This window comes from Vombatus ursinus, unplaced genomic scaffold (assembly GCF_900497805.2).
Source record: "Vombatus ursinus unplaced genomic scaffold, bare-nosed wombat genome assembly UNPS02014810.1, whole genome shotgun sequence".
Classification (NCBI taxonomy): Eukaryota; Metazoa; Chordata; class Mammalia; order Diprotodontia; family Vombatidae; genus Vombatus; species Vombatus ursinus.
In genome coordinates, this window is record NW_020954588.1 from 23,199,478 (window position 1) to 23,224,907 (window position 25,430).

Genomic DNA, 25,430 nt, shown 5'->3' on the forward strand with positions numbered 1-25,430 from the left:
TGCAGTTTGGGCAAGGGCCTTTGCTTACCCATTCATTATCATGCCAAAGCATCAGTTAGGGGTTATCACTTTGGCTTATTTAAAAAGATGGAAAATGTATCTTTCCTGCAAAATTCCTCGCCCCTTTTTTAAATTTCTAAGTTAAAAAAAAAAAACAAAAAACAAAAAAACAAAGCAAAACACCTTAGGAAGCTCTAAATATAACCCAGCTATTTCTCCCAGCACGCTGTAAGAATGATATATCAGCAGCCCCTACTGGCAGAAACAAAGCATGGTTTTGGCATGGATTGTATTTCACTCAGATGTGTGTTGGTTTGGTCAGTAATATTAGGGTAAAGTGTCCCTGTCCCTGTACTAGTTCTGTCTAGTTGCTCCAGTATTTGAAATATTAAAATTGTATAATTAACTAAAGCATTTGCTACCTTTAAATGTGACAAACATTTTTCATGGTTATTATTTGCCACTAATTATCGGTATATCCTGAAAAAAACAGATTGAAAAACCCCAGCAACCTATATTTATATTTTAGATGGGTAACATTATACTCTTATTATTTGTATTTAATTCTGTTCAACCCAACAACTATTTATTAAGTACCTGTTGTATGTGAGGCACTGGGAATATAATGACAAAGGAAGAATAATCCCATTTTATCATCAAAGATACTTGTTATACTTAATATTTATTTTATGAAAAAAGTAGCAAATATCACAGATTTCCCTAACTTTTACTCTTTAAGAGCAACAGGTTCCAGTTACATAGTACGTATTGTTAATTTGTGGGTCAAAACACTTTTATTCATGATTTTACATCTTCTTTTTAAATATTTTTCTGCTACTAATTCCCTTACAGATAACCATACAGATATGATGGAGGTGGATGGAGATGTTGAAATCCCCCCAAACAAAGCTGTGGTATTACGGGGTCATGAGTCAGAAGTATTCATCTGCGCCTGGAATCCTGTTAGTGACCTTCTAGCCTCAGGGTATGTCTCATAGTGAAGCACAGCTATGATTCAGTCTTAAGAATTTTTTTTTTTCAGTCTTAAGAATTTCATAAATCTGTGGCTTCAACCCAAAGTGTTGATTGGGGAAATATTTGCCTGGGATTTTTGGAGTCTTGAAGGTTGTCATGTTTAGGGAGCACTGAGGCTCTTCTGGAAGGAAATGGTTACTGTTCACTCTTCCTCCAGTCCTTACTAGTTTGTAAATGCTGCACTCTAACTTGAATGAGGATGGTAAACCGTTTTTCCTGATCTCTAGATCTGGTGACTCAACAGCAAGAATATGGAATCTGAGTGAGAACAGCACAAGTGGCTCGACCCAGTTAGTCCTCCGCCATTGTATAAGGGAAGGTGGGCAGGATGTGCCCAGCAACAAAGATGTGACCTCCCTCGACTGGAATGTGAGTGCACATGCACACCCACACGTCTGCACAGACGAGTTAGAAGTGCTTCCTAAAATCACCCCACTTTGCTAACCACAAGTTATTTGGCTAATTTCTTGGTAAAATGAAAGGTCAAATGGACTGAGTGGATTTGGGAGGTCCAGCTTCAGCATTTTTTGACCGTCCTTGTCAGGGTCAGAGTTACCTTCTTTATGCTAAGAAGTCTTTGCTAAGTCAAGTTAGAACAGCAAGAGAGTAAAATTTTCATGGGAAAATAAAAACTTCCTTATCTGATTCTTCATTTTTAAACTGTTGATTCCTGGCTAGGTTATGTTGACAACTGGAGTAATTTAAAGTCTGTAGTATATAGATTTTCACACGTGGCCCCCTGCTTTGTTTGTCTTTATTTTTATGTCAACTCCAACAGGCTTCCTCAGAACTGTGTTATCCTTGGGGGAAGGGGGCTGGGGGGAGAATGGAGTTCCCTAGACTCAGATTATGACGGTTTCTGAATATTCAGGCTACCATTTCTTTAACATGTGACCATCCAGTCTTTTCCTGAACTCTTGACTTTTTGCAACATCTTCCTGAGCTCATTCCAAGGCTAGGTAACACATTGACTTCTGCTTTAAAACTGATTCCCAAGGACCTAGAGACAGAGAACAGCCTTTGAGAACTCTTAGGACATGATATTGAAGCATTTCACTAGGCAGTCCGCCAGCTATTCAAAAATGCAAGAACTGAGAAATGCACACTGAGGTGGGGGCCTGGTGTCTTAAAGCATGTCTTTGGCTGTATATTTAGATCCACCTCAACAAGGACCGACATCTGCTCAAATCAATAGGGACTTTACCCTGACCAAAGTTTTACAAGCTGGTGGGTTTTTGTTTTTGTTTTTTGTGTGTTATGGAAATGAAGTCTATGGGGGAGATGGCCAGGAAAGGGACTTTAAAAGTATTTAGTTTATAGAAAAGTACTTCAAGCAGAAAAATGTGGGGAAGAGTGCTCACCATTTAGTCACAGGCTCTGAGCTTGAACTCTTTTTACTGGTGGCACCTTGAGCAGATCACTTAATGGGCCTGGCTTCCAGTTTCCTCCTTTATAAAATCTGTTTGCATTAGACAACCTCTGAAAGCCCGTCGAACTTTGGATTTGCCCTCCTGTAAATATCGACGTATTGGTTTTTAGACACAAACAAATGTTCTTCTTGACCACAAAGGATGGAAGAGCCCCAGGGTCCTTGGAACAGACTTGAGAGCTAGGTGGTGATCTCTTGAGGTCTAAAGTGCACTCGTTACTTTCTGGGAGTTTTGAGAAGGGCCCACTGAAAGATGTGGTTTATATTCCTTCTCCCTTCCCAAGGTTATTCAATGGAGCCCCGGGACACAACATGGCTTCAGAGTTTCAGCTCACATGTCAGGCTGGTTCTCCTCTTCCAGGGCTGCACCTCTGAAGGCAGAGTTAAGGTCTCTGAGCCTAGAAGAGATTTCACCTGCTGTTCTCCCACTCTAGTGATAAAATCAGCTGCTAGCTTTTCCTGTTCTTTTTTCCTCCGTGTTTTTATTCTTTCTGATTTAGGTAGCAGTGGGAAAGAACTAATAAAGGAAAGGGGTTGTTGTTTCTCTCCTTGAGGTGTTTTCATCTTAATTTGTTTTCTTTCAGCAGTAATGGAATTAGAAGTTTCATTTTCTTCCTCTACTATATCCAGAATTGTTCACATCAGAAGTTTTGTCTTTTTGCCATTACGTACTTGTGCATTTTAAAAAATTTCATCTTTGTATGTATGTGGCAGGAGATGAGATGCCCCCATGGACAAAGCCTAGAGGCTTTGACCCCCAGAACCTGAATAAGAAAAAAAGGGTATCTTATAAAACATTTGATTATCTTGGCATCTAAGCATAGTCTCTTTAAAAAATGTGCATACTAATTTGAGATTCTACCAATGAAAAAAAAATCCTATTTTTCTAACAGAGTGAAGGCACACTTCTCGCCACTGGGTCATATGATGGATTTGCCAGAATATGGACTAAAGATGGTAAAACAAACAAACAAACAAATAAGTTACATTTTCTGTTCATTTTTCCTGTTGTGCATTACACGCTTCCAAATAGTTAAAATGTTTTTGTCTGCTTAACCATCAGGTAATCTTGCTAGCACCTTGGGGCAACATAAAGGTCCTATTTTTGCATTAAAATGGAACAAGAAAGGAAATTTCATCCTGAGTGCAGGAGTGGACAAGGTAAGAGAAAATTAAATTAAATTCTGCAAAGGTTAATATCTATAAAATATTAGTGAAAGTTTATTTTTTTCCCCATTCTACCAATGACATTGCAAATAATAAATGGTTAGAGCACAAAGTCTTTTGGTTTTTTTGTTAATATCTCCTTTGATTGCTGTCATTTCTATTTTTGGAAGGTTAAATAGGAGTTCGTATGTTGGTTTTCTAGGTTTTTGTTTTGTTTTTTAGTTTCATACCCAAAATGTTATTAAGCATATTCTCTCTTTTATTGATGAACATTTTTGGTGACAAAAGTTTTCCCCTCAATCTTGCTTTACCTGGATTTCTCAAATTCTTTTATATTGTCTTTTTGCCGTCATTATCATTAAAGAATTCATTCATTATTTCTATGATTTGTTCATTGACCCATTCATTTTAGGTATGATACTTTAGTCCACAAATAATTTTGAGTCTTTGCTTAAAATGTTCTTTATTGAATATATTTGTGAAGAAGAAGTATTTTATGCCTTTATAGCATAGGTGGAGATATTTTTAATTATCCATAGACCCATCCCCAGAAATACTTCTACACAGATCACCCTTCAACTTTCATCTTTATGGCCACATTTTACTCTGGCTGCAATGTGAGCAGGAGTGGGTGGGTCACACTTCTTCTCTTACAATATATCTGTAGGATGACCCCATGGACAAAAGCCTAGAGGTACCCTGAGCACTTGCTATGAAGGCTCTTGGGGGTCATGCCTCTCAGCTGTTTGCCAGTGCCATGGCTAAAAATAACTAAGCCCTTTTCTGATGCAATAGTAGATTCAGTGTATTCTAACTTCAGCAACGCCAATTAATCTGAAATGGTTTCAACCTATAATTAACTTTCTTCTTATCCCCCCAATTTCCTCTTACCCCTCCCCCACATGTAGAGGAGGCAGTGATAGAAACATGGTAGAATTTCTCTGGAAGGAGAAGGCTAGGTCCTTTAAATCTGGAGTTAACAGGAAGGGGGAGGCTCTTTCAGTCTAATAGGCATTTATTACACAGTTCCTTTGTGGCAGCCACTGTTCTAGGTACAAAAACAGTCCTCTCCTGGGGAAGGGAATTCAACAAGAATAGTCTGCGTCTGATTTGCATTAGTAGAAAGAATTCTCTCACCTCATTTCAATATGCAAAGGAAAAAAAAAAACAGTCCAGATACAAGCGTATAGGAAAACGTTTGTCCTATATCCTTATTTTTATACTTATATTTTAATCTGGAATTAAAGGATATTTTCACAAGTATCTCAGTGTTTGTACTTCTATTTTGAAAGAGTGATTTGTTTTATATTATATCTTTCACTAAATAGCAATAGAAAATAGATTGAGTTTTGTTGTTAGGTTTAAGTTGAGGCTGACCTGATTTAAAATTCTTCCTCTGCCACTAGTAGATGTGAGGCCTTGGGCAAGTCACTTCCATTCCCTATTCTTCCATTTCTCTGTTTTACAAATGGGGAAATAATACCTGCTTTGTTTGTTCATTGAATCATGAGAGATCATTTGTGTCTACAAAGTGCTTGGTAACTGGAAAGCACAATGAGTGAGTATCATGTACCAGCTATTCCACTTTTCCTTCCATCCGTCCTTCTGTGGATCACAGTTCTTTACATGTACCTTATTTTCCCTACTAGATTCTCAGTTCCTCCTTTCTCCTTGCCTCTCCCTCAATACCTGGGACAGCACTTTGGAAAGAAAGCCTTAGTGTTTGCCCAGTGCATGTTTGGCACATGTCCCTAATGACTCAAAGTAGCCTGTGTTGGTGTAGCCCCACTTTGTGTCCACTCAGAAATAGGTTCTCCAAGAACTGAGAACAGTGCAATAAGGGGGCAGTTACTTGAGATCTCTGCAGATCGTCTGGTTGATACCTCAGGCTACCAGCTGAATAGAAGTAGAGTGAAGGGTTTTGCTTTTTTTAATGCTATTCTATGAGTGAATTCAGATATTGAGGATGTGTATTAAAAACATGGGTTGGTTTTTTTCTTCCGTTTATACAGGTCAGCCTTTTGTAATAATTATTCAGCAAGTGTTTATTAAGTACAAGCTGTGCACCAAATACTCTACTTATCACTAGAAGTGATCAAGCATTTATTAAGGGCCTTTGCACTGGTTTTTGGACCAAGCACTAGGCATACAGAGACTAACATGAAACAGTTCCTCTCTGCCTCTGACAGGCTGATGTTCTATTGTAATGGAGGGTGAGTGGGAAGCAGCATCTACATAAATAAATAGGGAGATACAGAAGGTCTCCTTTGGAAAAGGCTCCACATAGGTATGTTTTGAGTAGAGTGTTGAAAGTAACAGAGCGTACTCTGGTTTATAGTCTAGCAGGAGATATTGAGAATAATCCAGAAGTTCAGAAGAAATAGAAGCAAAGTACAATGGGAGGTCCCAGCAGAGGGAAAAGGGAAAGGTCTAGGCAAACTCGAATCTGGAAGGTTTACTAGAGAAGAGGGGATTTTTCAGCCGTTCTTAGTTTTTGAAAACTGATGCACACGTCTGACTTGATCATCTCAGTTCCTTCAGGGAGAAAGCTTGGTGGTAGGGATGAGTAGTCAGAGATGGTGAAGGACCTGCTACTGGAGGCACACAGGTCAGAACAGGGATATTGCAGCCTTGCAACCCACTGTGGTCATGACCGTTGATGCTCTGAGAGAATCTGAATCTTACAGATTACATAGGAAAAAAAAAACCAGTCCTCAAATATTGGACTTTTTTTCCAGAAGTGCTTAGAATGATCACATTCTTTACATAAGTTAAAAGTTTAAAAATAGAATTTGTAGTTGTTATTTTATATCACTTCAGTAAAATTTGGTGTGTATTATGGAGGGGGAATAAATAATGCACTTTTTCACTTTCCAATTTTGTAACTCCCATTATTTATTTTCTTTTGAAAATAAACAATATAGACCACGATTATCTGGGATGCACACACTGGTGAAGCCAAGCAGCAGTTCCCTTTTCATTCAGGTAAGATTTCCTTTACAATTCACATGGACCTTCTTGTGTCCTCTTTTTTTTTTTTTTTTTTTTTTTAAATTCACCATCAACATGAAGAGTCTGGCATTTTAGAATCCCAAACTTGGAATTTCAAGGGGTTATTTCTTCCTTGCTACATGAAGTACTTACAGAAAATAATACCGGAAGAATTTTTATAACGTAAATAATTTTAAGATAATGTATATAATGGTAAAGGGTTAGCAATGACCACATTATTTCTGCATTTTAAAGAAAAACATCATTTATGATTCTCACTCATTACAGCTATGTCTTCATATCTCTTGTTAGGGACAGAGACTTTTGTCCAGGACAAACAGCCTAAACTTTTCCCATTAGATATGTTCCTGAATAGCATTGTGTGTAGTTTAAAAAAAGGTCTGTCTTTCTATCTATCTATTTATCTGTCTATCTATCCATCTATCTATCTATCTATCTATCTATCTGTCTGTCTGTCTGTCTATTTCCATTATAAGAGTATTTGGTACTCAATACATAATGCCCACACTTTTTAGAAATCATGACATTGTGCATTTCTTAGTGTGACTCATTGTCACTATCTTAGAGTATATCAATCAAATGGACAGTTCATTCATGTGATCTTGCTTGGATATTTCGTATGTGAAACACAGTTCATAACCATTTTGTTGGAAGTTCTCACCAATTCTAGGGTACTTGAGTAGTCCTGTTGGGTATTATTCCATTGCTCTGAACACAGAGAAGTGAGAAACATAGAAAAAGTGGTTGGTTGGTTGGTTTTCCCCCAGTAGAAGTCCGGTTATACAAATACCCACTAATAATCAAGGTGTGCTGTGGGCCCTTAGCTCTACAGTCATTGTAAATGTTGGTTGATCCTAATGGTAAATGATAGGAAATCTTACCCGATAGCTTAGGAGAGGAACGTGCATCTTTGAAAATTTTGTTCCATGCCAGTGACAATTTAAAATGAGATACTGACAACCCCGGGCCCAGTTCTCTATCTTTTCCAAAATTTCATTGAGGGCACCTTTCTGTCTGCAGGCCTAAACCCTCACAGCTTCTTTTTCAAAACCTGTAACCTTAGGCCCTGAGGCACTTGTGTGGTGTTGTCAGCATGATTTAGCTGGTGTGCTTCAGTGCCCCCATTTTTAGGGGATACATACTGTGTACTGATAAGTAGAGTACAAGTACAAGTAAAGTTTTCCATTCAGGTTAGCACAGTATGGTGTGTTGGACAGAATTGGGGAATAGTAAACAAGGCCACACCTGGTAATTTGGAGTCCTAAGTTTCAATCCTGTGGCACATGTTGACTAGCTCTGTGAACTGTAGGCAAGTTATTCCATGTCTCAGCCTCAATTTTCTCATTAGTAAAATGAGAATAATTATGCCATATCCCTCACATGAAATGATGGTTGTAAATCACTTTGCAAGCCATTAAATGATAAAGAGATGTGAGTTGTTGATATTATTACCACTGTTGCTGCTACAGTGACCAGTACCAGCACCATCACCACAGCTACTACTACTACCATTACTACTACTATCACCACCACCAGTATTACTACTACTACTACTACTAATTACCACCATTACCATAGCACCACTACCCTCTACCTCCCTGTCACTTCCTAGTTCTTCTTTTGGCACTCCTTCCCACAGTATTCCTCTGCACAGAATAAACCAGGATTTTTTCTGTTGTTCTTCTCCATTTTGCCCTGTGAGCACAGGCCCTGGTCGTGTCTCCCATTTAGAAAGATCTGCTGTCATGTCATGGGGAATGCTCATCTTCCTCGAGTCGGTCACAGTCATCATTGGTAGATGCCCAACACAATCCACCTCTCTGACTATCTTCATCACAGCCTTTTCTCATATTTCAGCATAGGGAAAACTATCTTTTGTTTAAACTGATAAGATGTTGACTCTGTCACGTGCCATCTGTACTGTATAGATGATAAGCATAGGCTGAATGGAGGTCATTTTTCAGTGCAGCAGTTGGATACCTCGAAACGTCTCCTTTTCTGAACACCTTAACGAGTACAAAATAAGTTTTGAAGAGTTCCCTTTGTTGTGTTTTCATTCTCTTCTCTTGTTTCTAAGAACCACACGTATGCAATGACACTCTGTCCCTCTTCTCCCCAGCGCCGGCCCTGGACGTGGACTGGCAGAGCAACACCACCTTTGCCTCCTGCAGCACCGACATGTGCATCCACGTCTGTAAACTAGGACAAGATAGGCCGGTTAAAACATTCCAGGGACACACAGTAAGGAAAGCCTTTGTCTGTCTCCCTGGGGTTTGGACTGGGTGTTCTTAGATGTGTGGTGATCACTGTTTGGGGAAGCTGAGGAAATTACACTGAACTCTGTTTCCATGCATATGACACAAAACTAAGTATGAATGGTTATTTTTAGAATGAAGTGAATGCTATCAAATGGGACCCAACTGGTAACCTTCTGGCCTCCTGTTCTGATGACATGACTTTAAAGGTAATTTAAATGTAGGCTTTTATTTGGATTTGTTTCTCTGGGTGTGTGTGGAGGTGGGGAGGGACAGCCACAGAGATTGTTCGAGAGTTTCTGATGTGGTATGTGCAAGCCTAGCTGTTTAGGGCCCTCTTTCCTCTTAGATAGTTTAGTCTTTTGTGTTTTATCTTTTTCACATTTCTCTTTCTAAAGTATATTATATATAAAGGTTATTGATTGCAGTCAGCCTTCCAGGCTCCTGGTCTCCCTGGAAGTCACTTTACTTTGTGGCTTTGGCTTTTCAAGCACACGAGGGTGTGCAGAATGATGACTTGATCATGGGACAGTTTGAGATTTTCTTTGCACTAATACAGAAACTGATCTGTATGGTTAATATTTCAGACTTCTAGATATAACACTCAGATATTGTCAGAATATTTTTGAGCAGGTTTTAATATATAGACTAAGATAAAAGCTGCTTTGGTAAAGCTTTACCAGTACTTAGCAATCTTTGTTTTCTCTTACCACTTTTTATAAGTCACTCCTAGCCATATAGAAGCTCATCTTTTAGGAAAGGGCATTTTCTTCAAGTTGTAGATTTGCTGAGCTATGGATGACACCAGTCTTCTTCTTGTCTGGCTGATACTCAGACTGGTTAAATCACCTGACTGAAATCTTCAGAGCATCCTCATCCTGACTGCAAACAGGGCTTTCGTGTGTTGTCATCACCATAAAAACTGAGCTCTTGGCCCTGCCTTCTCTACCATGAGCTGAGAAGTACTTAGAGAGACAGGAAAGGAGCAGTGTCTCTACCTTGTTTGGTGCCTGCCCATGATTATTGACCTGAATTTGCAGTGAAGAAATGAAATCTACCAAACTGCTTGAGTGCCTTCAAGGTGAAGGCTCCTGGGCTCTTAGGCAGAGGAAATAGAAATATACCATGTCCAGCAAACAGTTGAGTGAAAAGGGTTTCAGGCGCCTGACTGAAGTGAGGCAGGAGGGCTGTTACCTTTCATTTTGCCCATTCTGTCTCAACTCCTCCCTCCATCCCAGCACCTGATTGGAAAGAGCTGCACGCAGGAGAACTTCTGCTCTTTGAGTACCAGCCAGCTAGAAAGCTGGAAGACTTCAGCCAACTCCCAGGCCCAGAGATTCAGTCATTTTTCATCTGGGCTCACTCACAACTTTGAATCAGCTGAATACTTAACTGTGGCCCTTATAGCCTGCACCCAGCCATTTGGCTGCCTGTAGGGCCTTAGGCCAATTTTTCATATGGGCCTCAGTTCTCTCATCTGTAAAATGTGAGGGTGTTGCCCTCGGTCACCTTTCAACTCCATCCCTTCTCTAACAGTCTGGTACTGAAAGAGGATTCATCTTCTTTTTTCTTCTTTTAGATATGGAGTATGAAACAAGAGAGTTGTGTCCATGATTTGCAAGCACATAATAAAGAAATTTATACTATCAAATGGAGTCCAACAGGACCAGGAACAAACAATCCAAATGCCAACCTCATGCTAGCCAGGTAATATTTCATGAACTGCAAAACAGTGAGTTTTTTGGGTTGTTGTTGCTTTTTTCAAAATGTGGTTCCTTCATATAAATTTCCTGAATTCAGCCTTCTCTGTCTGCAGAGACAGCACACCAGCTTGGATTTTAGGACAAGAGCTGGCTGGTAATCCAGGCACTCTCCTTCCTTCCTCAGTTTCTTTGCAAAATGAGGATGTTAGCCTAGGTGTTCTCTAAGATCTACACACTAGCTCTAAATTCCATAATAAGGAAATGAAAAATTAGAGAGAGACCTCAACACATTATCTGCCTCACCATGCAGGAAAACTTTTGAGAGCTGTTTAATTTTCAAAATGTATTGTAAGAAAGTCTCCTTATTAAACCAAGGGATACTGTTTTATTTCTCAAGCTGTATGGAATAATTATGAAAACATAGACATCATAGTCCTCCTCGAAAGCACATTTTTCTCAACAACATCAACATTTACTGAATTCAGTGTTCTAATTTGTGAATGACTTGCCTCAGTTTGAATGATTCCTTGGGGCCATTCTCTGGGATTTTAAGGGATTAGAATTGATGTTATTTGTAATCCCAGCCCCAGCCTCTGCAGAGACCAGAGCCCCACAGGCTCACTTGGCTCCCAGCACTCAGGGGAGCCCAGAGCACTCAGGGGCCATGTGCTTTCTCTGTTTCGTTGTTTGTTTTCTCCAGGGAGCCTTTTAGTTCCCTTGAATCCTGAAGTAGGCCGATCACTCCTGGAACGAGCTGCAAGAAGGCCATTTATCTCCCTTTGTCACTAGGGCACGTATTTCCTGGACCTGGGAGGAGTAAAGAGAAATATCATTTTACCTTTATGGTGAAATCTTCTTTCTCTCTCCTTTCCTCTTTCTCACCCTGACAGTGCATCCTTTGATTCTACTGTTCGGTTATGGGATGTGGACCGGGGAATCTGCATTCACACTTTGACAAAACACCAAGAGCCTGTCTACAGTGTGGCTTTCAGTCCTGATGGCAGGTACCTGGCGAGCGGCTCCTTTGACAAATGTGTGCACATCTGGAACACTCAGGTACACTTTCAGATCTTGGCCCTGAATTTAAATGCCCCAACTACACTAAAATTGAACCTAACTTTGGGATTAGCCCACAAGAATAGTAGTTAGAACTCAAATTCTGTTTTCAAATAACAGATGAGACAGCATCTAGTCATGGAGTAAAGACATATTGCCACTGTACGTCTTGGTGGTTATGTGGGCTTTGGCTGCTGCTGGCGACTTTTCCCTTTTAATAACTGAAGACATTGGGCATGGTGCAAAAGTTTGCTAACAACTTGATGTTGATACAGGATTAAAAGTCTCAGACCCATGCTACTTTAGAGCCCAGCAATTTTGAGTCTTTTCCTTCCTTCTGGTACCCATTCTTCTAGTCTGTTTTTGAGTATGAATGATTATATGAGGGAAAATTTGTTGTCCTCTAAAAAGTTATAAACTCCTTAAGGGCAAGGAGTCAAGGAGTGTTTTATGTTTATCTTTTCATCCCCAGGATTGGCATGTAATAAATGTCCATAAATACTGATGGAGTTGGAGGTCAGGAAGACCAGGATTTAAATATGATGTGAGACACTTAGTAGTTGTGGGACCCTACAGCAGGTGGCCACCTCCTCAGTACTTAACCTACTAAGTGAGAGGTTTCCATCTGCTTTAATGAAGGAAGTTCCCACAGTGGGGGTTCTCTATGCTAAAGAAATTCTAGATCATTTCCGTATTTATGCCTGACAAATATCCTTGGCATTCAACCTGTGTCTAGCTGATTCCCCCTTTTAGATTTTCCAGTGACTGATTTCATTATGGTTAAATCAGGCTTAATGAGCTGTCATGTGTCTTACATTATAATGAAAAACCATCTGGACTACCAGAACTATAAGTTCTATTGAGCCAGTATGCAGATGATTGGATGGGTCCCACACAACTTATCAACAGAACTCATTGACAACTATATCCTCCCCATCATTGTTGTGAGGGGAAAATGTGTTATCAGCTTCCAACCACTAATGAAATGAGAGTAGTTGTTACTAAAAACAATCCACCATCACTTTTTAATAAGATCACATTTGGAGATAAAAGTAGGTCATTGTACACAGTTTGTATTTGGCATATAGATAGTTTTTTGCTCTCCTTGCACATTTAATGTGATTTCCCCCCGATTTCATAAATCAGTTACTAATGTAAACTGGATCCATGGCACCAGTGGATTTTCAGTTGAAGGCTGTTGCCCTAGGGGATAGTTTTGATGTGATCATGCCATGCAGGGCATAGTGTTTATATTACTCTCTAATAGGATTGGAATTTGATTTTCAAAGAGTGACTTCCTAGCATTTTTAGCCATTTTAGGGTGTTCACTTTCCTACCTCTCCTGAGGTTAGAATCTGAGACAACCATTCTTTCCTTTTACCTATAGTTATCTACAAACATATACAGTCAGAAATTTGCATGTTTTCACAGGAAACCACTATCCATCAGAATTTATTAAGGACCTCCTAAATGTGCAAATACAAAAGTGAGAAAGTACCTGTCCTCAAGGAACTTTCATCCTGACTAGGGGAGATAGTCTTTATTTGCTTATTTTTTTAATTCGATTTTTTCAATTGCAAATTCTCTCTCAAACCCACCCCCTACCCACAAACAAGAAATTGCTTTTTCCCCCTCCAGAATGAGTGATGTGGAAATAGCATTGCATGATTTCATATGTGTAATAGATATTGTATTTCTTGCCTTCTCAAAGGGTGGGTAGGGGGTAAAAGGGGAAAGAGAATTTGGAACTCAAAATAAAAAAAAATTTTTTTAAGGAGAGAAGGCAGTCTCAATAAAGGGGAGAGGAGAAGAAGAATTTGAAAAAAAGAATGTTAAAGTTGTTTTTATTACGTAATTGGGAAAAAGAAATAAAACGTTAAACCAAAAAAGAGAGAGCGAAGGCGAGAAGTATGATGTAGAGTAGATACTCTCAATCTGGAGTCCCTTGGAGTCTGGGGGTAGATTTTAGGGGCTCTGGGGTGGGAGGGAGAGTATTGTTGTTTGTCCTTCATTTTTTGAAAATGACCAGTGACATCACAGGTGAGGTCTTGCTTGACTTGCACGGCAGTTGGATTTAAGTGAGGCAGAGTTGCACAGAGTCATCAGCCTCATTCTGTCTTCCTGAGTCATCAAAGTGCAGTGTCAGGACAAAACTGGTGATGGCCCAGGATGCAGTGGATGACCTTCGCATCTTTGATGTCTGACGAGCCTCTCCGTGCTCTGCAGCATCTACTTTAGCCGCCTTCGTGGCTATTAGATCAAATTGTCCTATCTTCCCATTTTGCTGGGGAAAGTTGTCACATGCTTGGTGTGGTCATCCCCCTAACTCACTGACAGATTTGAGGTCTGTTGGTTATCCTCACCCTTGTTTAGCCCATCTACTGAGATGGTTTACCGGGATGTGGCTGCTGCACGTGCTGCAGCTTCTTGAAGGCGCAGGTGAGAGTTAGGTGAAGGTAGACACCAAAGGTGGTGAACCCTAACATGGGCTCCACAAGCCCTCATACCAGAGGTGCTCGTCTTCCCTGAAGACCTCATACACCCTGGCGAGGAGGAGGGAATGTAAGCTATACAAAGACTGGAAGTGGGAGTACAGGTGATAAAGGGCTTTGAATGCCAAAGAATTTTATATTTGCTGTTGGCCAGTGGAGTTTATTGAGTATGGGGATGACATGGTCAGACCTAGACTTTGGTAGCTGAATGGAGGGTGGAAAGAGAGAAAGGGACGTATTCCAGAGATGTAAAGGTGAAGTCATAGGCTTGACCAGATGTGGGGGATGGTGCTTGAGGGATAGAGAGGGGTTGAGGATGACACCTAGGTTCTGAGTTTAGGGGCTGGGACAATGGTGGTGTCCTTGACAGTAATGGAGAAGTTAGGGAGAGGGGAAGATTGAGGGGAAAGGTAATGAATTCATTTTTAAACATGTTGAGTTGAAAATATCTACAGGACAGCCATTTCAAGATGTATAATAAGCACCTGGTGATGTGAGTCTGGAGGTCAGCAGAGAGATTAGGGTTGGATTAAGTAGACTTGAGAATAATCAAGTTAGAGATAATCATTGAATTCATAAGAGCTAATGGGATCAAATGAATATAGAAAGAGAAGAGAAGAGGTCCCGAGATAGGGCTCTGTTGGACACCTATGGTCAGGCATGACCTGGATGAAAAATCCAGCCCAGGGGACTGGGAAGGAGATAGGGAATAATAGCTAACATGTAGCACACACTGTGCTCAGTGCTTTACAGATATTTATCTCTTTATTTTCACAAGAACTCTGGAGGTAGATGCTATTATTATCCTCATTTTACAGATGAGGAAACTGAGGCAAACAGGGGTTAAGTAACAGAGTCACACAGTCTGTAAATGTTTGAGCCCAGTTTTGAACTTAGGTCTTCCTGACACCAGGCAAGGGTGGTCTGTCCACTGTGGTGCTGCCTAGGTAGGAGTAGAACCTGATGAGACTGTCAGGAAAACTTAGAGAGAAGAGCATATCACAGAGTACTGTATGATCCACATTGCTAAAGGCTGCAGAGAGATGAAGAAGGATGAGTATTAAGAAAAGGCTGTTGGCAATTAAGAGGTCATCGGTCAATTTGGAGAGAGCAGTTTTAGTGGAATGATGAAGTGGAAATCTAGACCATAGAGAGTGAAGAGAGAACGGAGAGAGGAAGGAGAGGGTCCTGGTGTAGATAGTCTTGTCTAGGAGGTTGGTCACAAAAGGGAGGAGAAGTGCAGGGGTGAATGGATCAAGGGAGGAATTTTGGAGGAAGGGGGAGCCATGGGGATATTTCTACTCCATATGGAAGCAGCCAGTAGACAAGGGAGATTAAAGATTAATGAGAAAATGGGGATGAAAGAGGGGGCAGTCTTTTGGAGAAGAAAGGATGGAATTGGGATCACTTGTGCATGTAGAGAAGTTTTCCTTGGCAGGGAGAAAGGGCCACCTCATTCTAGGAGATAGGGGAAAATAAAGGAGGAGATAATGGCAGAAGGCATCTGGGTGATAGGAGAAGAGGGGCCTCTTGGCTAATGGCCTCAATTTTTTCAATAGAATATGAGGCAAGGTTCTCAGCTAAGTGTAGGGAGGGACTCATGGGAGGCTTGAGAAAGGAGGCGGTTCGGAAAATGGGTGGGATAGTGAGCCATTTTGGGAAATGTAAAAGGATTTGTCTTGCAGCAGTGAAAGCCCATTTCAGGTCATGTAACATAAGTTTGTAGTGGACCCAGTAAGCATGATTGCTTGATTTTCTCCTCACAATTGAGGAATTGTTCAACCCTGGCAGCTGCCTTGCTAGCAGGAGTAGGACTGTTGTTCCGATGGAAATTATGTGGATGTTGGAAAATGAGAATGGGGAAAGAAAAATTGGGGAGCTCCTTTCTGAGTATGCTCTCTGGGGAGGTGGGGCAGGTAGCAAAGCCCCCTTGGTGGCCCTAACATTGACACTGGCAGACCTAGACCATCCTCCGATGCCCCATGAAGCAATCACATATGACTTTGTAGGGCCTGATGCCAGAAGAACATTGCTCTTGCTTTCTGAGCAGGGCTTCTAATCCTTCAGAAGGTGGTTTTGTGGCCAACACCATAGGAAATACCACATTCCATCTCTGGCCATGCAACCTGGTAGTCATTCAGTCATCAGTGATAGATGCTACTTCTATGGCAATCGGTTTGAATTTACCTTAGCATTATTTGATGTTTGCAGAGTGAAATTTGAAGTACACTTCATAGGATCACAGATTTAAAGCTAAAAAGACCTTGTGGGTCATTGTGTTTGTCTCAGGATTCAGACTCATGTCTTCTTGACTCCAAGTCCAGCACTCTGTCTCCTCCTGCACCAATCTGTGACTCCTGCCTTCCCCGTGTGCCCCCCATTGATACAAGCACAAGGGAAGTTTTCTTTAGGGGAGGGTAGCATAAGAAGCATCCCTGGAATAGGCATGAGCCTTTTATTTTCATCTCTGTCAGACCCAGTCTTTCTGAATGTTCACTTTAAAATAAATGGGATCCTCCCCAGAATTTTCCCTGTGATGCTCAGTGTTCTGGATTGTCCTTTTATTGTTTCCCTGTAAGCTTCTCAGGGATAATGACCATGCCTTATTTCCTTTTAACTTCCTTGGTAATTACCCTAGCAGAGGGAGTACTGGGGAGATGTGGTGAAGTAACTCATTGACTTGAATTAACATTTTTTCGTACTTTTTATTTTCCGTGGTTACATATTTTACTCTTTCTTGCTTTGTTAAGAATTAATTTATTCTGTTTTATCATGTGTCCACCTAATGAAGCTTGAAAGACTCCAGATAACTTGGAGGTATAGTAGAGGGGAAAGAACACTGCATTTGAGATGAGAGGATCCAAGTTCAAATCTCGCCTCTTCCTCTTTTTTACCTGAGTGACCTTGGCCAGATCATTTGACCTCTTTGTATGGCTCAGTTTCTTCTGTAAAATGAGGGTTTTGGACTAGAACTCTTAAGGTCTCTTCTATTCTAAGAGCACTGATCTGCATTTGAGATCTCTGATGCCCAGGTGGTTTTACCCAGGGCCACTGATGCTAGCCTGTCTCAGACCTTTGCTTTGCTTTTTTTTTTGTGGGTGGGGGCTAGGCAGTGGGGTTAAGTGACTTGAGCAGGGTCACAGCTAGTAATTGTCAAGTATCTGAGGCCGCATTTGAACTCAGGTCCTCCTGACTGCAGGGCCGGTACTCTATCCACCGTGCCACCTAGCTGCCCCAAGACCTTTGCTTTCTCAGCGTTGTCTTCCCCTCTTCACAACAGGAGCTGGGCACAGCAATGAGGATTCACTAGCGCTGGAGGAGATGCTCCGTGTGTCCTATTAGTGGCATTATCTTAGACAAGCCACGGGAATTTCATTTCTAGTGTTTGGTTGTGAGCCCTACAGGCTATTGGATGGTTCTTTCTTAGGTTCCTATTAATGTGTTTCAGGTAACTTGCTTAGGCTGTGAGTGCTTAATTTCTAGCTGTCTTAATCAATTTCTGTGACTGAAATGAAATACTGTAACCTTTTTTGCCTTCATGGTGCCATACTTCAACTCATAGATAGATACCATTGATGTGATTTTCTTTTTGATGGTCTCTCTCTTTTTAGACGGGTGCCCTAGTTCATAGCTATAGGGGAACAGGTGGAATATTTGAGGTTTGCTGGAATGCAGCGGGAGACAAAGTTGGAGCCAGTGCATCAGATGGTTCAGTAAGTATAAGAGAATGTTTGCAAGGATCGGGTGGGGGTCGGGTATGTGGAATGGGTCTTGTTACAGTGTTGAAAGTCATGACTTTTAAAATATGTCTTTGGCCTTTTCCTAAAGGCGGTGTTGTCTTCATGGCCAGTGCACTGCCATGCTGCAAATTAGGTGCTATTTGATGCTTAGTCATTCTTCGTAATCAAGAAAGTGACTGTTAATCAGACCTAACGTATAGCAGTCTTGCCAGTAAAATACATTTTATGTACTCCCACCTTTTAAAAAAAATGGTAATGGGCTGGAGGGGTGGGCTGCTGCCTTTGGCTGGGCTCTTAGCACTGGTGCCTTGGGTGTCCCTTAGGCTGAATAAAAGTACCCTGTGGCTCTTGGGCAGGCACACAGAGGCCCCTCTGGCCCTCCAGGACTAGCAGCTCAAGCCCCACTGTTGAATCCAGATTCCCTTCTCCTTGTTTGGCAGGACCAAGGCCCCTAGCCTTCTCCATTGATCACCTGTACCCTTTTGCCTCTTTTCAGGTGTTAGGCACCTCCCAGTGCTGGCCAGTGTCCAAGGCCAGGATTGGTTTAGAGCTCTGGCTGTGGTTTTGGAAGTGTCCCACTTAAAGAAGTCATGGGGGACGTAAAGTTCTCTAGAATACCCAGTTCAGTTTAACTTGTAAAAAACTTTGTTTGTTACAGGTTTGTGTACTAGACCTACGGAAATAGTGCTACTAGTTGGAAGCCATGGACCGACTATGAATGTGTACATAGCCAAAATGACTGTCCCTGACCCATGTACTGCTCTAGTCCCACTGGAACCATGGCCAGTCCACTACAGCCAAACCGAAAAGAAATCTCCACTTACACTGTATAGAAACAAAGCAAAATTACACCCTGAAGAGGATGACAGAGTTTTGTCACAGCTTGTGAATCCTGTTCACCAAGTGCTGGCATCGTATCTGCTGTGCCCCCAAATAGCATTTAGAGGCTTGGGATATGAGAAGCCGAAGAGAAAAGGACCGAGACTAAACAAAAGCAGATCATGAGTGCACCCGATCAGGAGACAGACGGCAGCCTTCCCTCTCCCTTCCCTCCCCACCCCCTCCTCCCCCTCCCCCACCTAATCAGTATGATGGATCATATTCTTTTTTTTTCCCTTTAATTTCCCTCAATAGTTGAGCAGTTTATGTGTACAGAGAAAATGGACGTATGTAAACATGCAGCCATGGGGTGTTTCTTGCTTTTCAAACATTTTTTTTTGTTTGTTTGTTTATTTGTTTGTTTGTTTTTCCAGATGCAGGAAGTAAGGGAGTAAATCTGTTTCTTTTTATTTTTTCACCTTTTAGACATAAAAAAAAATCTTAAAAAATCTTTTAATGCATTCTTTTGAAGAGGCCAAGTAGATGTTTGGTCCATTCTGTGGCTCTCAGAGCACATTTTCCATTGGTTGTGTGTTGGGGTGAGGGGTGATTTTAGAAAAATATATATCAAATGTGACATTGGTCATGTTAATCAAGAAAGGACATTATTTGTAAAGGGTATTCTGCTCTGGTTTTTCTGGTGGTGTGGCTGAAATGCAGAAGTTTCTTATTTGGGACATATTTCTGCCAAACTTAAGAATCGAAGGGCACAAAAAATTTTTTTTTTTAAATTTACAAATACAAGAGCTGCATTAAAAAAAAAAATCTTGTTGCTTCAAGACCATAGCTAATTATGGTTTAGTTGTGCACTATTGTGAAAAGGAGCAAAGTAGCATTCTGGGGTTTTTTTGTTTTGTTTTTAAGAGATAAAAATCTTTCTGGACAAGGGTTTATTGGCTTCTACCATGAATATCCATCGTATGTGTAGGAGCTCTGATATATAACGTAACCAAATTCCAGTATTAAAAAAAAAATCTCATGTCGATTTTCTTTATATAAATCAAAATACCTTTGGCATATATTTGATAACACTGCCGTTATGTGGCAAAATGTTTACTACCTTAGTTTCAAAAGAAATCTTTACAACAGAAGACTTGCTTTAAGGTATGTTTAAATAGCAGTGATTCAGCTTATTAAAAAAATAATAATACTTGCACTAATGTCTCTGCTGCTCTGATTCTGCAGTTTATTATAACTTATGGCTGTATTTTTTTCAAGTATAAGTAGGTGTAAGCTGCTATTTTTTATTAATCACTACTATATTGTCCTTTAGTCTGTTTACAATATCAACAGATTGCTGTTGCAACAATTGCTCAACAGATAGCAAACTTCTGTTATGTTCGCGTGACTAGGTATACCGAAATTTCTTTTATAAATTCAGCACATCTTGTTTGTGTGTGCTGTTGAAAGGGGTCACTTCATGTTTTGTGCCAGATTCCAAGGCTATAAATTTCAAAGAGTATAGTTGTTAAATTTATGTCACAGATATTTTAATTAAGGAACGGCTTCTATCACAGAGCTTTGCAAAGTTAACCATTTTATAACACTATTTCAATCACTAATGATTTTGTGACTATTATTGCTTTAAAAAAGTTAATCTACTTTGTTCTTAGTTTAGGCATATATTGATTTACCCAAATAATGCAGCTTTTTTGCCATTGATTTTCTGCTATTTTTACAAACTAATATGACTTGAAGCAAGTCTTCATTTTGCTAAGGTAGGATAGCATTGGCCTTTGGTAAAGAGAATACACTTAATTCCACATTCATTGTCCTATGTACCCCGATTATTAGTGGGGAATCTATTCTATATCACAGAATTTTTTTTTTAAATTCTAAGGCAGTCATTCATGATGGTTCTGTGCCAGCTCTTTTTATGGTTTTGGAACATGTGACAGATGTCTAGAACAATTAACTTGTGAGTTATGTAGGAAACCTCATAGACTGAGTATCTGGCACTTGGACATCCTGCTTTTATTGGTGGAGGTCTGTGTCTGTGGCTGACCTCTGTTGTTGTTTAAAAAAAAAAGTAAAAAATAAAAAAAATCTGTGCAATAATTTTTAAATGTGCTCCCAGGAATAGACACAAATGTTTTGAATATGTTTAAGCTGCGTTTTCCTTTAGCGATGCATTTGTCAATTGCACTGAATTTAAATCTGAAAGTCAGAGGTGATTATTGATAGTACTTTTGTATTTTGATATGGACAATTTATTCATTTGCATACAGTTATTGACTGGTTTTTTCAGCCGAATATAAAAAGATAGTCAAGGAATTCTGCAATATGGCTGCCAGAATAGACAGCTACATTTTTGTGCTATTGTTATTTTTCCTTTTTTGATCTTTGGCTATTTTCCTTACCACAAAACATCCGTAATAGGAACCCTACACAGTTATAAATACAGAGCTTTATTACCCTGAAGTCTCGTCTTACTGAGAGGTATCCATGGAGTAGGCCTGGGCTCTTAATGAACATTGGATTATTTATTTAGTTTTTGCTGCTGTTCTCAATATCATCATTGCCTGCTGATGTGCCACGATGCTGCTCCTAAGCTGTTTAAAAAAAAAAAAAAAAGTCTAGAGCATAAACATACTGGCCAGAGACTATGTTTCACAGCCTTGTGAAGTACTGTATTTATGGAGTTCCTGGTTTGTTTGTTTGTCTTCCCCCCCAACCCCCACCCCCACCCCCAACATTTTCCCCAAGGGCTGATAATTGAAATGTTAAAATGTTAGTAGTTTTTCTAGAGGATATGATCATACTATGATCTGAGTAGGATTTATACTCTGATCATTTTGGTATAAGCTATGCTAATGAATTTGTTATCATGGGGAAGAAGGAGCTGGAAACTTGGGGGACTAATTGGTTAAAGGAGAAAGTCAAGTAAGAGGAACCGTCCTGTTTCCCATTCATTCCTAATGCTTATGCAGGAATCTCGCTGTTCATATCCATGTAGAGAAGGAAGCCACGTTTTCATGTGTTTGTTCCCTTTTCTATTAATGTGGTTCAGGTCCCATCCTTGACTTTCTGATGTATTTTAGGCCATGATAAATTTTACGTAGGTCTTAGGTTATTATTGATAATCCAGTTGTGATGAGCAGTTCTGTAGTGTTAGATATGATTTAGGATGAAACATCTTTTACAAATACTAAAAGTGCCTCCCTTTGTGGTTTAACAACTAATTATGGTGCAAAATGCAGGAATCACCGGATGGAAGAAATACAGGAAGGTTTCTTGCTTTTTGACATGTATAGATGTCAAGAGAAAGGCCAAAGATTTGTGCTGATTTCACTTCACTTTTAAAGCACTCCTTTTTTCCTTTCCCTGCTTTATGTCAAAATAGATTATTTAATGAGAGATGACTATTTTTAAGGAGCTAGCTTTGTTTAGGTAGAATGGTTTGGTTGAGGGTATAATTATAGTTGTGGAATAGACAGGCCTGAAGGGCCATATGTGTCCAGGGCTCTGCAGAGGGATTCTGTGTGAATTACATGGAGCTGATGTGGGCAGAGGGGAATTGGGGTTTCACTCGATGAGCAGAAACGACGTCTCATGTTGTTCAGTGCCATTTACTCAATTAGGAGCAATGCTTGTTTTCCTCAGCTCAGGGCATGTCATGTTTCTCTGCGTATCCTGTGTTCTGCCCTGGTGTGTTGCAGACAGTATTTAGGTGACAGGAACACGCATACTACTAGTAGGTCACATCTGAAAGTTCCCAGGAAACCCTCTTTTTGGTGGACCAACATTGTGGCATGGCAGCAAATGCCCATATTTAGGGAACAGCAGCAAATCAACAAGAGACCCTGAAAGTTTTCTCTTGGGTCAAAAGGGGTGGAAGGTGGGGGAGGGACGTTAGGAATGACCTTTTCTTCCAGTGATAGCTCTGAAGTATCACAATTCAGCATCAAGAATTTCTTTCTTAAACATAAATCTGGCTAAAGGTAGAGAAGAGAATTTTTTAAGTGAGGAGAAGTTCAAGCTATGTTGGGTTGTTTTTTTTTTTTTTTTTCATACACTGATTTAGAGATAGAGCATCTTAGATCAGTAGTCTGAGGAGGTATCACATTCTGTTTCCGCCTCTAAGTTTACAATGTTGATGCAGGGTGACGACTTAGGGCATGCCTTTTTTCCTAGTAAGCTATTTCGTAACATTTTTTGGAATTTGTGGATAAGTTCAGGAAAACATTCTGCATGTTGTATCTAGTCCAGTGTACTACTTATCCATTTCTTTCTTTTCTTTTCTTAAGGCTGCATTCTGTAGCTCTGTAATCCTTGAATACAGAAGTAATTTTTTTTTCCTCTCCTGACTTTGACATTGTAGTTGTAATGGTTTAATTTTGATTTTACAAATCCTTTGGGTCTAATTCTGTGAGCCTACCTATAGCACTGGATTCAAACGTCTGCATCATTTCTTTAGTTATCCAGCTAACTTACAACTGTTGTCAAAGTGTAAACCAGCCCATGACAGTTTTTTTGTACTTGTTAAAGGACTTATATTCAGTTTTCATGATTATTGTCTAAGGAAGACTGACAGAGATGTTCTAGGCTGTCCTGGCCCATGTGAATCACACTTAGGATGTATTTGGGTTCTACATCACAATGGCTTACCCCCGTGCCCCCATCCTTCGGAGGCACACGTCCCTGTTGCAGTTTCCATTTGCATTGTATCGCTCTGACAACTGTAATTTGAATCAGATCTGAAAGAGGTCCAGAATAAAATATATTTTGATATTATGTTGGCTGTGTATATATATACATATATATATAAAAATATAAATATAAATATAAATTTTTTGATACATATGTAGTTTGTATAGAATATTTACTGGTCAAGAGAGAGGGGTGTTATAATTTTTCTTGTTTACAATTTCTTGTTTACATTTGACTTGATTTTTATTCCTTTAATGTTCTATTGTAGAATAAACTTATTTTGCTCTAAGTTAGCTATCATAACAGAGCATGTCGATTGTCTCACATGTACCCATGTAAAATAGATAAGAACTTCCACCAAGAAATTAGAAACTGTTATGGTGTTTTTTCAAGATGCATGAGCACAATTTCAAAACAACCCAACCCCTTAGATCAAATTGCAGATCAACTCTTTTCCATTTCCTACAATACAATTAGTATTTTTGAACCGCTGAGGATTAAGAGAAAGGATCTTAAATTAATCTGGATCTCACTCTCTTTTGTATTATAAAACTAAAGAGAGCATCTAAGTCATTTGAAGAATAGTTAGTTGCTGTAAATTATTTTTAGTGTTGCATCAATGAGCTCTTTACTGTGTAATGTAACACTGAAGGGTCCTTGGGCTCAGTCAATCTTCCAAGCACTACCTTACAAAAAGGACCTTTCTTGTGTTCAAGATGTTGTGCTCTCCCTTACCTCTTCTTTGGCCCAACTCCTTGTGAAAGTTTAAACTCGATACCCTTTTTTGGTGCCATCCTCAGCTGGCCAGGTGTACTGTTCCCTTTAAAACAGATTAAATGATGATTTAACACTATGTCTGAAGATGTCATCCATCAGGCATTAGTTTCTGATTTTTCATTGAAGTTAATCAATCAAAACCTTTTTAACTCTCCCATGGAGGTATTTCCATACCATTGATCCTTGTGTGCATGTGAATGTTTACGTAATCATCCTTTCCCTTAAAACTTTTCAGTTGAATTCAGTACTCTAATGAAAGCATAACTGTTTACAGCTATTACTTGACCATAACCTTAGCCTATGTTAGGAAAACTACAGCTGTTTTTTTGCAGGCAGGCTTTCTCAATCAGTGGCTTACCTTTGATTGCATGACACAGACTGTAGCCAATCCATTACATATTAAGCCTTTGAAATGGAACTGAAGATCACTAGTGGAGAAGTCCACATATATACATGGTACAACTAATTGCTTCCAATTATAAGCAAAGATAGGGATATTTTTGGTTTCCTCGCTATTATAAACTATAGTTCTTATATGTCAAATTAGGTTTTTACTATTTTCCCAATATATTTGTGTGCAAATAAGTTTTATGGTGCCTCTCACTGCAGTATCTAGGCTTATTATTAGTATCTCCAACTCATCAATGAAATGTTAACCCTCTACTTGTGTTTCTGTGCTTCTTATCAAATGTCATATCTCCACGCTGATTTGTTCTAGCTTGTAATATTTTGTATTAAAATTTTTATAGGAATTCCTTGAAATTTCTTTATCTTTTAAAATCTATTCAACAAAATATTTGATAGCATGTCGAAAACGGAAGTCCTGGGGTTTTTTTGGCCACTGACAGAATTGAGTAAGCAGGCAATGATGTCAATATAAGAACGAAAGAGAAGGAAGGAAGAAATCAAGAGAAATACAACAATGCCTTCACTTAGCTGGAGCCTGTACTTGGGATAACCTAATCTCACCAGAACAGTTTTCTACCCCTGGAAGCCACAAAACCCACATCTTCCACCAAAAACATGCTCTCGGCTTCTTAGGCCTTCACTCACCTGCTTGACTTACCTAATGGCTAGGTTTAATAAGCTTGGTTAGTTCGTTTCCTAGTCCACAGCACATTGAAAAATAGCAAAACAAGTTGCAGAATGCAGAGGAACTGCCAGAGAGATAGGCCTTTGACAACTTAAGACCAGGGCTCAACGGGCACAGAATTGGATTACAGCCCAAGAAGAAA

The 25,430-nt window shown here is 39.8% G+C and overlaps 1 protein-coding gene across 3 annotated transcripts in view; it reads left to right on the forward strand.

Moving 5' to 3' along the window:
- Positions 1 to 23,502, forward strand: part of TBL1XR1 (transducin beta like 1 X-linked receptor 1) — a 158,723-nt gene extending 135,221 nt beyond the window's left edge. For all 3 annotated transcript variants that reach the window (XM_027876135.1, XM_027876133.1, XM_027876134.1), the window contains 11 exons: positions 853 to 985; positions 1,263 to 1,404; positions 3,358 to 3,421; positions 3,528 to 3,625; positions 6,556 to 6,616; positions 8,763 to 8,884; positions 9,033 to 9,107; positions 10,478 to 10,605; positions 11,492 to 11,657; positions 17,761 to 17,862; positions 18,548 to 23,502. In XM_027876135.1, coding sequence (XP_027731936.1) covers positions 853 to 985; positions 1,263 to 1,404; positions 3,358 to 3,421; positions 3,528 to 3,625; positions 6,556 to 6,616; positions 8,763 to 8,884; positions 9,033 to 9,107; positions 10,478 to 10,605; positions 11,492 to 11,657; positions 17,761 to 17,862; positions 18,548 to 18,574 — 1,118 coding nt within the window. In that variant the 3' untranslated portion in view covers positions 18,575 to 23,502. The remainder of the gene's footprint in view (positions 1 to 852; positions 986 to 1,262; positions 1,405 to 3,357; positions 3,422 to 3,527; positions 3,626 to 6,555; positions 6,617 to 8,762; positions 8,885 to 9,032; positions 9,108 to 10,477; positions 10,606 to 11,491; positions 11,658 to 17,760; positions 17,863 to 18,547) is intronic.
- The last annotated feature ends 1,928 nt before the right edge of the window (positions 23,503 to 25,430 follow it).